Below are 14,260 nucleotides of genomic sequence, written 5' to 3' on the forward strand. Positions count from 1 at the left end.
AAAAGAGGAGGTATTTATTCCGCCTCTGACGCACACATCACACACTCTGCCGTTAACGTTTGTCCGTCAGCTGGACAAAAGGGGCCTTTCTGGTCCTTCAAGGGCAGCGTTGTTCAGACGATGCCTCATCATTGACATCTGTTACACTGACACACACACACAGACACAGATACACACACACACACACACACACACACACACACTATTCAACGGGACAGCTAAATGATCACCCCATGACATCATCGCTGCTCAGTGGAACAGAGGAATAAAAACTCAGTGTGAGTGTGTCTGTGTGTGCGTCCTGGTAAATGATCTGACCCCCTGTGCTGTTACAGACAGTCCTATTAAGCCCCACTTCACACAAACACACACACACACACACACACACACACACACACACACACACACACACACACACACACACACACACACACACACACGCCTAAACAAAATGATTTGCTCCCCCAGGACAGACAGAGAAAAGGGGGGGGGGGATACAGAAAGTGGTTAAAGGGTAAAAGGAAACTTCCATGTCTGTACATACTGGTAACACCCTGAGATCATGACTGAGATATGTGAGGAGCAGAAGACAAGAAAAAAATGCTAATCAGATGCTATAGTTTGTATCAAAGTTCAATCTGTCAGAGGTCACCTCAGTGAACAGAGGCGTAGCTGGTGAGCAGCTGCTGTTTGTGGGAGGAAGACGGTGACTAACTGTGCATCCAGCAGTTTCTCACACTGACCAGACAGCCGGACATTTTTTCTGTCCTCCTCCATCTTCACTCTCCTCTCTCATTTTCAACTTTTTTTTTCCCACCGTTCCCTCATCGCCTCCTTTCTGCCTTACTTCAACCTTTACACATTTGATGTCATGAGCATTCATCAGCAGTGTTACCATGGTGGATATGATTATAAACAAAGTAAAAAAAATCATACATACCTGCTGAGAGATATATTATTGTGTGTTGCCATATTTCAAAATAAAATCCTGTGCTTAATTTGAAGTAAAGAAGTATCTGTTTTGCGCTCTTTTCCTCTGCCACCTTTGAAATAATTTCTGGTACCGCCTGGGAGAGTCCCACCCTCAGGGAGGATTCAGGAATCTCCCATTCTTCCCTGTTGGCTGCGGTGATGCAAGACATCGAGCAACGATCACGTTATCGTCAAAAAATGCATATATTCAGCTTAAAGTCAGACCATCAATAGCTTCTGACAGATGTTGTGGTGCTAATACTTTTGCAGAGAGCCTGGCAACACGGCTGATTTTAATATTTCCGACATTTAAATCAGACTATGCAAAAATGTTTCCCTACATCTGATTCCTATCGGATAAGTTTACTCCATTAGCGACATTCAGAGCAGGGAGTATAAAAACAAAACTAAGCTAAAGGCAGAAGTTATGGTGCATTCCATTAACCTAAGAAGTCAGAAATTGTAGCTGGGAATAACTTTATACCCTCATCTGAAAAACACCTCTAGTCAGGTTAGCACTGTTAACAATGCCAGTCGACAGCATTGCCTTATACGATATTTTGCACAAACAAACACTGACGATTGTCCACAAACAGCTTTCAAGGTTGTTGATACAATAAGCAGAACGGCCATCTTGGAGTTTGAGGTTGGGGTTGATTCAGACTCCAGAGTCAGAAATCCAACTTCAAGAGATGGTCCAGTTAAAATTCCCAGTTCAAAATGGAGTGCACCATTAGCATGCTAACCAGCTAGCTGCTTCCCCTCCATGCTATTGTCCATTTTCTTTAATTCCAGGAAACTTAAAGGGAAGAACAACATTTCAGTTTCCTTATTACTGAAAAGGCTTGTTTGAAAATTTGATAAACATTTTTAAGTGGCTGCAGCAGGAAGTGGTTCCTTGGCTACCTCGTGACCCGCTGACGTGTGGGACTACTGTATATAACTTTTGAAAGAAGAAATAACCAATGCTACTTCTCACAAATGAGGCACTTATCTCATGAGCAATCAAACACAATCTTACTCAACTCAACCCTCGATAAGGTTTTGCTTTCGCAGCCTAGCCTCGATTATTGATGAAGGATAAAACATTCATCTCACCTTCACCTGCACTTGTAGCTCCGTACAGCAGAGACTGATTGGCCTTTCGAACGTTTACAGACAGTTGTTCCAGTTCAGTTATTTCAGTCAAATACATCATACTCATCAGTTTTAAGGAGCGCAGACCGGCCAACCGTCTGTCTGATGCTCAGAGGACATTAGTCTGGTATTATGACTCAAAGTCTGGCCTCGTTGGTAATTCAGTCCACTCTATAGTTGAACGGTAGCCCATAAAGGAGGCCTGCCATTGGACGGCATCCAGACTTTAAATCCACTTTTTTTTTTTTGTGGAAGTTTTGTTTGTTGTTGGATTCAAAGGCCACTTCAACTGTTGTATTTTAGCAGCTGGTAAGAACACACACAGCGACGTGCCCACACACACACACATGAGCGGGGTCTAGACATGATGGGGTTTGATGTCGTGGGAGCTCTGTGGGGTGCAGAGGAGGAGGAGGAGGAGGAGGGATGGAAAAAAGTGGAATCAGCGCAGGAGGACAAGGAGAGAGAGGAGGGGGATGGAGGGAGGGCAGCTGTAAGCAGATAATGAAGAACAAACAAAACTCCTCCCTCTAGTCTTTTCTGTTTCATCGCAGCTTAATTAAAGGCACAGTTCACCCAAAAATGAGAACGCAGTCATTATCTACTCGCCCTCACGCCGATGGAAAGTCTGCAAAACATTTCTGGAGCTTCACAGCAAAACTACGTTTGCAACATTCTCCTAAACAACTTAAGTAGATGTTTTAAAATGACAAAAACAACCAAAAAGAACCATAAAATGGCTTCATACGGCTCATGCAGTAATCTGGAAGCCCAGAGAATGACGTTATCAACACCCTTCATGTGTGTTGGGCTCATGCACCCAAATTTAGACGGCTTGTATGCTAACAGTTTTAGCTTTGAAGCTACTGAGACGATTTCGGCTTAAAAAATGTAAATTTGGGGAACATGAATAATTTTTCTCGTTCTATCTGTTACAGCTGACTCACCCCCCCGTCGGTGCGTCGGTGTCTGACCCCGCGTGACCCAGGAAGCTGCAGCTGGAGGTCGTGTTGTGTCTGGGAGGGGTCAGAGGTCAGCGGGTGAGCGGCGTCCCGCTGCGCTCTCCCAGGACATACAGTAGGACGTCCGCTGGTCTGTTTCCCAAGCCAGTCCTCATCTGCCCTCTGTCCTGAAGGGGCCCGCTCAGCATCCACTGCAGGTCACCTGATCCACCTGAGCGGGGGTCGCTCGGAAACCTGAGAAATTTTGTAAACAGTGAATAAGATTTAGTTTGAGGGGTCAAGGTGCGTCAGTAACCTAAACCTGCAGGGGTGGAGCAGCAGCTGTTCTGACATTGTGTGCATGCTGAGGTGGAAGAGGTGGAGCCGAGGAGGGGTCGAAGTGTGTCGGTGCAGGTGTTGGGGTGTAAGGAGGTGTGGATCTGAGGGTCAAGTTCCCCGATGGGCGTGTGTGTGTGTGTGTGTGTGTGTGTGCACTCCGTCAGCTCTCCGCCCCAAAAGGCTGATTACAGATTCTTAACCAGCAGGTGTTTGATCTGTGACTGCACACAAACAGGCTCACACACACACACACACACACACACCATGTAGTATTCTGACATGCTCACGTACGCGTCGGGGCTTTTAAATGACAAAAAAACAATACACCACTTCTGTTTTAGAGGGTTCTTGATTTTCACTTTCAACACAGACTTTCACTGCAGGATTCGAAAATATGTGTGAGGAGCTACAGGAAGCTTGTATCTGCACTTGTGTCTCAAATAAACAACAATACCACGTGATTTCTTTAAAGGCGCACTATGAAACTGGCTTTTATCAACAACACAGCTGCATACTGTTTTACTTTGTTACTCTGTGGCGGCCCCTGCCACCTTTCCAGCGTCAGAAAGAGTTCTTGGGACCTTATTTTCCTCTGAGAACAGCTTATGGAAATAAGCTTATATGACGACAATTCACACAGAAAGGCAATAGATACCTAACTTACTTCCTGTCTGTCCTGTTTGGACTGTTTGGTTGGTTTGTGAGCAGGATTACAAAAAAACACTGAATTGATTTCCATGAAACTCGGATGGAGGAAGGGTCTCGGTCCAGAATAGATCCCGTCAACTTTTGGTGCCGGTGGGTCCAGGAACTGTTTCTTTTTCCTCACTTTCTTTAACCTTGGTACGCGCTCTACTGGGCTGGGGCTAGTTCTAGTCAGAGCATCTTTGAACCCACCGCGACCCCACATGCCTTGTGTTGGTTGCTGTCCTTTCTATAGTGTTTCTGAAGCAATTTCATCTTTTCATTACTTTTTATCAAATATATGACGCTGTGTAATCATGTATATGTGAAGAAGTATGAATCTGCATGATATGTAGAATCATGTGTCTTTTTTATGGTTTCTAATTATGGCACGTAAACTGAATACTTTTATCAAGAGACTTTGCATACATCGTAAAAACAGCACAATGAAGCTTTGAATATCTACATTGTTGTCTGTTTGTATCGTCTGCCTGGCATGGCTCTCTTTCCCTGTCTCCAGCTTCTAGCCTTGCGGACCTGCCATCCTCGACCCATCCGCCATATGCCTGCAGACTTTTTCGTGCCAGTCCTGGTCACCTGACTTCCCCTCCCACCTCCAAACCTGCTCCCACTCTCCTCCTCAGCGCTGCAGATACGTACACCAGCTTGTTTGCACTTGTAACCCATCAGGTTGCACCCCTTTACGTCCCTGCATTACCTCGACAAAACTGAAGCAGCAGAGGAAGACCCACGATGCAACTTGATAGTAACTTGAGTTTTTTAACCTCCCTGACATTGCTTCAAGTTTGAAACGCAAGCTTTCTCTTAAAAAGCACGTTGTATACACATTACGGCACAAGATGAACTCGATGACATCACCGTGACATCATCCCTGTATGACTGTTTTCACCACCCGAGGTTCGAGGTGAGTGAATAGATATGTTAAATGGGTGAAATTTCCCTTTAAATGTTACTGTCACTCACTTGCATCCCGCATTAAAAAGTGTCAGTCAGTTCTGCTAATAATGGACAGACTACACTTCCCTCCTCAGCTAACCTCACACACACACACACACACACACACACACACACACACACACACACACACACACACACACACTGGTGGTCACAGCGGTCTAACAGTCTGACCTGCAGTGAGGCTTGGTGAAGTAGAGGTGACTCACTCTCTCTCTCTCTTTCTCTTGCTCTCTCTCACTCTCTAACTCCTGCTACACACAAACCACAAACGCACATATGGGCGCTCGAAAACACACACCACAACGCCCTCTCCCTCTGCCTCGCTCGCCCTAACCACAGCTACTTCCTCGATGAAAAACTGTTGGCTGAGGGGGGCAGGTGGTTAGTTTGATTACACACACACACACACACACACATCAACACACGCACATGCACATCCTAAAGCCACAATGCCAGATTAATAGAAACCAAACTGGGTTTGCTTTGAGAGACAATCTCTAGTTGGTGACACATTGGATGCTGAAGAGAGTCAACTCCGAAGACGAAAAAAGTCATCAGCGAGGGGATTTGGAGAACCACATACCAAAACCAGAGAGAGAGAGAGAAAGAGAGAGAGAGAGAGAGAGAGAGAGAGAGTCATAAAGAGCGTTGAGAGATAAAGGAAGATGTGTATGGCGACAGAGAAAGAGAGAGAGAGAAAGAGCGGAAGCAGAGAAGAGCTGTAGAGAAAGAGAAAGAAGTAGAGAAAGATAGAAAGAATGGGAGAGTTCCGTGGATTATTTTGCATCTGAGTCGCTGGTCGACTGGGAGAAACCACAAGGAGCGTTTCTTTGGATCACCTCTGCCCAGGACCGGTACACCTTGGCTGGGGTAAGAACACCAGAACCACAGCCTCTTCACCTCCACTGTTTATATTGTTTAATGAGCCTCCCGTCGTTGCTACACTACAACATTTGAATGCATTTTTAACAGGTGGTGCTTTTATCAAAAACTTTCATGTCGAAAAATTGAACGCAGCATCGGTAGCTCCGTGCGAGTGATTTGCAAACATCATTATATTATCGGAAAACTCATTTGGATTCCTTGGTGAGCTCACGGTAAACAAATGAGACCACGGTGGAGCTGATGCATTATCTAGTTTTTGCATCTCCCATTCATCCCCTGCAAAACAATGACGGTTCAAACAGCATCTACCTCACTTGTGCAGATTTCCCTCCAAATTTCTAGGAAGCAATCACACTGAGCTGAGCTGTGAGCAACTGCAAACTAATCTTCGAATTCTCAGGTTTTGTGAGAGGAAATAAATATTGTACAGCAATTTTTTACCATTTTGATTCCCATTTACCTTACATGTTGGGGATAGATGACTGTAAAAGGACAGTACCAAGGATTGAGCCAGCTAATAGGACTTCTAGCTGCACAGCTAACTGAGCTAACTAGCTAACCGCAGCTACATTAAGTCGCAGTCAGTAATTAGGCCTATTTTAGCAACAAAAAAGTTCAAAATCAGTCAACTCCCAAATCAGTGTGTAAAGTTATGAAGCTGTGTTATCAAAAGAAGTATGCTAAGCTAACTAGCACCCAATCAGACAGCCCTGACTCCTATTCAACATTTTCTTACTTAAATGTTTTTGGTTTTTTTACCAAAACCTGCGGCAACAAGTACGCAGGTGGTGCTGAGGATACAGGACTGCTCATTGCTGTATGCTTTGACTGTCTGGTCACTCCCTAAAATCACTTCGTAGGCAGCGTAGGGAGTGACCAGTGCTCCAATCACTGATAAAACCACGCAATCACCTAAACTCCACCGGGTTAAATACCTCTTGTAATCACTGTTTTTCATGCAGTCAACCATTAGCTGATAAAACATGACCTATTCAACAACCTATAAACTCCACCTCGGCTCACTGAAACATTCAAACCAGAAAGCAGGAAATGACCTCATATCCTCAACGAGCAATGACGCACCAACCACTCGAAGTCAAGCCACAATGTATCTCCAGTGCAACTTATATACCTCTGTAAGTTTTATAGGGTCGTAAACACATTATGGTGCGTTGTGTAATCCCTGCTTATTAGTATCCAAGAGTCAGTGATGAGTTACATGCACTCCATACGCTACTTCACACACACACACACACGCCCACGTATAGATAGATGTGGTTTGTGGTTAAGAGATTGGGCCATGGATGTTTGACGTATGACCTCTCGCTGTCGGTGTGTTTTTATTCACGCCGCAGACAAAGAAGGTAGAAGAGAGGACGAGAGGAATAACCGTTTCATGGCCTCCAACAGCATCTTTGAAACACTGTCAACGTATCAGTCGGGTTTTCTACGAGGTGAGTGTGTTTTATGATGAATTTAGGACTGTTTCTTTGTGGCGATGTGTGTCAGCTCGGCCGAAATCTGAGCCTGTATCCTGTGAAAACTGCACTTGGGTGTAAGTGGGAGGGCGGAGGTTCAGGTGTCGGTGTTCAGACTATCCTGAAAGCAGCACCCTCCAGGTCTCACGGCCGCCCCTGCGAGCCTGCCGTCCTCCCAGCTCACAGGAAGGACGACAGGAGGGAGGAGAGTGAGGAATGTAGCAGGCATTCCTTCCTGCTGCATCAACCAGCAGCTGCGTGAGTGACTATTCACGTCTGCTTCATTTTCCCACCGCTGGCTGTCTTTGTGTTACACGACTGGAGGTAACCATGGTCATCTTCACCGAGACTGTGAAACGAACAGTGAAGCCAGCGCTGGGACACTTCCTGTCACCTCGCATGAGTGTACCTGAACATTACACCCTCGTGTATTCATTGTACATCTCCCGAAATCAATGTACTGTCTAAAATATTATTGTATGTAGAGTGATACCTCGGTTGTGCTCATGGAACACCTCCTCATGCGACATTTACCGAGAAACGAAACTGGAAATCAGTGACATGAAAGTGAACCCTGACAGCATATGAGAAAACCAAGACATGATAGAGAAGAATTCAGAGGGTCGTCGTCAAAAAGCAACACAAAAATATAAACTGAAAAGGAGATAAATTAATGAAATGTATTTTTTCAAGTGTTTCAGCGATGTTTCCTTTTTAGTTCAGGTTTCGTTAAAGTTTAAAGTCACCGCAGTGTCCAGTGTCCTGTTTTCACCTGCTTTCTGTTTCCCAAAAGGGAAAAAGAGAGGAAAAACAAAACAAATGAACACAGATGAGTGCATGTGTGGCAGCCTGGTCAGTGACCTTCTTATTCTAAACCTGCAGTTACAGTCAGTATCACTTCCTGGTTGGATGTGTCCCTGCAGAGGTCCGATCCATGTCCCGTTAGTGATCAAGAGATGAGAGTCATTTAGTTTTCAGACATGTTAACATAAGTAAGTTGTGGAATGCAGCCTAACTTGTGCTTGTTGTTAACTATACATAAATATCTCATTTGATTTTCGTCCACACAGTAACTGATTGCATTATTACACTGAAAGAATCACATGAGAATTGGTCAATTTATCTTGGCTAAAATTGCATTGATTTGATAGCAGTACTGTACTGGTTGATGTAGACTTAAAATAGTAATAAAAAATAATAAAAAACTTGAGGGTGTCTCCAGTGGACGTCATCTTTGCCGCGGAAATTCTTGAGAACACTGCGTGACAGCGTGTGTGTTTCCTGTGAAATCTTTGTGTGGCACCTATGAAGAAAAAGAGCTGATTGTCGACAGCGTTCTCACGTCTGAAAATCGATTGCATGGCAGACTATCGTGAGTCGTGCACAGCAGCATCCGTGCCAACACCCATGACACTGTGGGTGTTTCTGCCACAAAACAGGATACATGCATTTCACATATATCTTCACTGCAATAGTGCTGATTAATAATAAGTTTCATGTTTTTAAAGGGAAGTGTAATGTAATTTTCAAAAGATAAAACATGAATAGCATTCCTAAAAACTGCTCTAAGTTAACCATTGTTATTTATTGCCGGGTATTAAGAGAAATTTACAATTTACTTACATTATTCTACTGATATACTGACAATGACACATTGATATCATGAACTTGCCATTCAAAATCTGAAATTGATACACATGAAAGTGACAATAGAACATTTTTGGATGCAAATCCATCAACTGAAAGTTTTAAAAGTGTCACAAGACCGACGTCAAATTAACTTCCAAGTATGCACCCAGCTTTCTGAAAGCGCCCAGACACATATTGCCTGTATCTCCGCCGAAAAAAGACACACCGCAAAGACTCCAGCTGACGGCTAACTATCGGGCGGTGATCTGTATTCACGAGGAGCGCTGCTAACATGATCACTTTCTCCTCAATAACAGCAAAGGTCATAAAAAGACCCCTGTGCAGTCACACTTGTGCATTTCAAACTTTGCATTACACTTTTGTTTCTACAGAACCTCCCCCCCCATCAGTGTGTTTAGGCTGTGAGAAAACATTTCCCACAATGACGGTGGAGTTTTAAGATCGGTGGTTGCATCACCGTCATCAGAAAAAATGTCAGATTAGTCATCTCATCTGTGATCCCCTGCTGTATTCGGTGTTTGAGCAAGAAGCTGACACGTTGTTATGTAGTTAATGTGAAGCAAAGTGACAAAAAGTGTGTGTGTGTGTGTGTGTGTGTGTGTGTGGCATTGTGAGCCTATCTCGCTCTGCCCTGCTGTAACTGCTCGAGCCCCACATGTTGAAAAGGTACCACGTCACGTGTTTCCCGCCCTGTGTGCTGTGGTTACAGGGGTTTATTGGTGTGTGTGTGTGTGTGTGTGCATCATGCACAGTTTGCCACAGGATGCTCACGTACAAAAGGTTCCTCTCTCTGCCACCAAACTCAAGAAAACCACAGATATCACGACACATCTTATTAGTCGGGTATCTAACCTCAGGCCTGCTCAAAAACCAGTTCAATGAAAGAGTCACGCTACAAAAATAAGTTTCCTCTGGTTGTTCAGTTGGTGTAACTCATTGAGAGGATCAAACCACAGCCTGCTGGACTCTGACCAGTACGAGCTGATGGGATCACATGTGGTTAACCCGTCAGTGGTTTACAATCAATGTGACTCTCATCTCTGATTGGTCTTCCATCTCTCTGTGTCCTGTTGGTAGTCCGCGAGTTGTTACGTCACCACTCGACTCTCCTCCAATCGTCGCGTCTGTGACCCGAAAAAACCACACATTGTTGCTTTATCTCCATCTACGTGTGTCTCAACACACGTGTGTTTGTGTCTGTTAGAGTGTTCTGTACGAAGCAAATCTACAGGACACACTGCTGCTTTATCAGCCCTGTGTGTATCTGTGTGTGTGGTTACTGGAGTTGTTCCCTTGTTGAGATTATCTTCTCTGACTTATCGGACTGAGGCAGAGTCACTTTACTGTTAGCTTTAAACAGATGTGTGCTGTTTTTAATGCACGCAAAATGTTATCGATCGACTTGAATTTCGTTCTCAGCCAATTGATGGTGCTTTTTAACGATCTCACACCCAATTAAAATCAGAAAATATTCCATGATTGGGCGTGATACACTGATGCAAAGTGACTTTTTTTAAAATCACCTATCAAAGGCGCTTCTCCGAAGTCGTATTACACTGGACGGTGAAAATGTTTCTTATAAGTTGTCATAAATATGGAACTGCAGTATATGTACGGGCTGCGAGCTGCCAACAACAAGCTTCCAGGACCAGTTTTAAACATTAATGTCAAATAAGACATTGTGTGCACTGCAGTTAAAAATGATGCCGTTTGTGGTCTTTGGAGACACTTTTCATCCTCTACAATGTGCAGAAAACAGCCTGATGACTAAGAAACCACATCCAATATTCTCAGTTGAGAGCCAGTATTTGCAAATCCTGGTGAAATACGGTCGAAGCGGGAATCATCTTCAAATAGTCGGTGGAAAACTGTAATATTGACAACTAACACTACTTCTTTATAGATAAAAAAAATGTAATGTCAACATTGATTATGAGTAAGAGACAAGAAAAACTCATCAACTTCCTCTGCCTCCACCTCCAGAAATGACATTTAAATATTATCTGATATTACTGGTTTGTTTGTTTTGTTTTTTTATTCATTTCATGCTTTCATTAAAACTTTTTACTTATAATCCTCTGAGCGCGAACTTTCCTTCCAGGAGCCTCCTCCTCCTCCTCCCTCTCCATCCTCCATCCCTCCGTGCCCGCACCATATATCTCAGATGTTTGGCTCCAAACGCAAAGCCACTCGACTTGTTTTGGTGCATTTCCATCATCCCATCATTGACTCAGCATTGTTCCCTGCCCTCCGTCCATATATCAAACTGCTTTTAGAGCTTGTTTTTCTGCTCCTCTGTCAATCTTCGTCTTAAATTTACGCTCTCTCGTCACGACCGAGGCCATCGTCTCGTCTCGCGCCCTCCAACCGGCCACGTTCCACTTGTTCTCGGCCACATCTCATGGGCCTGACCGGGCCTGATTCTGGTTATCTGAGGGCTCCACCTGTTGTGTGCGAGTGTGTGTGTGTGTGAGAGAGCGTCACAAAGACAGACAGAGAGTGTGTTATCAGGAGGCGGCAAAGCGTAACAGAGGAAACTCCACAGGTCTGGTCCGGGCTGATTTTAGACGATTAGTGATGCTGACTCTCGTTCAGATGCTCACTTGCTCTCAGAGCACTTGTGTATTCTCACAACACTCAAATATGAACGTTCCCACATTCATAACTTATAACAGTGTCAGAGCACATTTCATAAAGAATGACAGAGGTCACCTGCAGGGCAGCAGTACAGTCACACGTCAGGTTCATGTTGGCGGTTTTTAAATCGCCTCTGGTCTGTTCTGTGTGCTCCAAGTCTGGACTGATAGATCTGATCCAGGCTGCAACTAGAGAACAATTTTATTATTGATTTTCTGTCAGATCATTTAAATTTTAAGGCCAACAAATGTTAGAAAAAAAGTGACATCACGACTTTGTCATCCGATTTTTTTCAAATACTTTAACCAGTTTTTTGTTCATCTATGTATATATACTTTTTTCCTACACAGTTTTTTGTGTAATGACGCTTTATTTCACACAAACCTGTTTATCTATTTAATACTGACTGCTTTATGGCTCCAAAAATATGGAAACTGATGTGTTTGACCACACTCGATTTTTGCAGCTACAGTTTGAGGTGAGTTTGAAGACAGACAGTGCAGTTTACTCAGTCCTGTGTAACCAGCAGAAGCTGTTTCGAATTGTCTGTTGGCTGTGTGTGTGTGTGCATGTGTGTGTCTGTGTGTGAGAGTTGTAACAGACAGAGGAGATAGTGAGGGAAGAAGGAAGCGAGGAGGATGTGTGTGACAGAGCGACGGTTAGAGAGACAAGGCCTCGCATTCACACACACACACACACACACACACACACACACACACACACACACACACACACACCAACAACAACAACAACAAAAGAGCAATACTTTTGCTGTTAAGGAAGAGAATGCAGCGTGTTTATACTCTCTGTTTGTTTTGGAGCCACAAAGGTCCAGAGAGGCTGCTGTTGTCGGCCATCGTGCTGTAACGTGATCCAGCAGATTTTCAATTCAAATGTTTGTCTTTGTGCAATTTGAATGTAGACATTCAAATAAATGAAGAATGAAAACCAGACAGAGGGAGAGGATCAGAGTGCATCTGCGGCAGCCCGTTTTGCATTTACTGTATGTTGGTTAGCCATGCTGGTAAACCACACACACACACACACACACACACACACACACACACACACACACACACACACACACACACACACACACTTACACAAAGCCGCAAACCAAGCAGAGTTTTGCAATAAATAACCACAAAAGAGGGACTTGACTGGACTTCTACTGTTTGTGTGTGTGTGTGTGTGTGTGTGTGTGTGTGTGTGTGTGTGTGTGTGTGCCCCTGCCAAACAACAACTCGAGAGGAGGAACGGAAATCGTTATTTTAGCAGCCGAGTAACAGGAAGAGAGGAGGAGAAACGAGGGAAGAAAGAGTGTGGCTCTTTGCTTCTGATACTTGAGGTACATTTTACAAACAATACTCGTGTATTCACTTGTCATTTACTCCACTAGAATTTTTGTATTACATAAATGATCTGGTTGCATGTTCAGTACAGTGGCAGCTCCAACACAGTGTGGATCAGGCTTCTCTTTCTTTTTCTTTGCGTTTCTTCAAGAGTGTTTTTTTATCGTGAATGCAACAGTGAAATCATGTCTGCACAGGATGCACTCTGCCACAACTGACACCTCACAGGGCAGAGTTCATGCCGCTTCCAAAAACTGGAATGAAAAAAACCCATTCAGCTGGCAGCAGACAGCTGAAAACTGACTGAATTGAGGCATCAGTGTGCTTCGAACAATGTTGGTCGGTTCAGCAACAAGGTCCAGTTTCCACATCTACACGGCCTTGCAGGTAGTGGGACTATTACCAAAGCAGTTAGGGCCTCCACCATGAAGAGAAACTGTCCGTGGCATAGCCTGATGTTTAAGGTCTCTATCACATATAGTGGGGCCTGGTTGCGTTTGCATCCGGCCACCATATATATTTAATGGGACAAGTGGTGCGACTCCACATCTGGCGTTGAGAAAAAAAAAGGTTAGAAAAAACTAAGGTTTTTTCTCGCACCGTGTCTCACTGTGATAGGCTTCTAACTGCATCAACAAAGACCAGAGATGTCTTTGCACACTAGGGACGTGACGGAGAAACATCACGAAGAACGCAGAATACCTGCCTGTGAATATCTGGCATCAAAACTCTTCATACTGGCAGAGATGCAGAAGAGTTGCGACCCCTGTCCGATAATCGGTTCAAACAGATTCATGTGGGAGCAACAGCACGGCAGGCTGTAAACTTTACAAACCGAGCTTAGAAATGACCACAAACCACAAAACTCGCTGAGATGGAAGCGGAGGCGTGCAGGCAGGCCAGCTTGGCTCCAGTCTGGTAGCTGCTCTGACGCGCTCGGCTGCGGTGGTGACTGTCAGTGAAGTAGGCTAAACCGCTTTTAAAACCAGATGGTGGTTCAACCTCCCTGACTTCCATCCACTCTCATGATTGAGTCTTCAGTTTGGTCTTCACCACATGCTCGCCTACCACCTCGAAAAACCCCCCCACAGCATTACCCTCCACTTCTCTACACGAAGGATTAAACAATGTTATTGGACGCAAATCATAAACAAAACATTTCTGGAGCTAATAGGCCAAAATAAGATTTAAATCACTACAAATTATA

General features: G+C 44.3%; 2 protein-coding genes across 4 annotated transcripts in view; one reads left to right on the top strand and one right to left on the bottom strand.

Moving 5' to 3' along the window:
- urp2 (urotensin II-related peptide) overlaps positions 1 to 14,260 on the bottom strand; it is a 102,705-nt gene that overhangs the window by 47,705 nt on the left and 40,740 nt on the right. For both annotated transcript variants that reach the window (XM_037091754.1, XM_037091753.1), the window contains exon 2: positions 3,057 to 3,305. The gene's annotated coding sequence lies outside the window, so the exon portion shown is untranslated. The remainder of the gene's footprint in view (positions 1 to 3,056; positions 3,306 to 14,260) is intronic.
- runx1 (RUNX family transcription factor 1) overlaps positions 5,577 to 14,260 on the top strand; it is a 45,586-nt gene continuing 36,902 nt past the window's right edge. Inside the window, exons 1-2 of one of the 2 annotated variants that reach the window (XM_037091748.1) lie at positions 5,577 to 5,921; positions 7,292 to 7,390. In XM_037091748.1, the coding sequence (XP_036947643.1) occupies positions 7,333 to 7,390 (58 nt within the window). In that variant the 5' untranslated portion in view covers positions 5,577 to 5,921; positions 7,292 to 7,332. Of the gene's footprint in view, positions 5,922 to 7,291; positions 7,391 to 14,260 lie in introns of those variants that run through there. The other variant, XM_037091747.1, reaches the window with a different exon arrangement.

Source organism: Acanthopagrus latus, chromosome 24 (assembly GCF_904848185.1).
Source record: "Acanthopagrus latus isolate v.2019 chromosome 24, fAcaLat1.1, whole genome shotgun sequence".
Lineage (NCBI taxonomy): Eukaryota > Metazoa > Chordata > Actinopteri > Spariformes > Sparidae > Acanthopagrus > Acanthopagrus latus.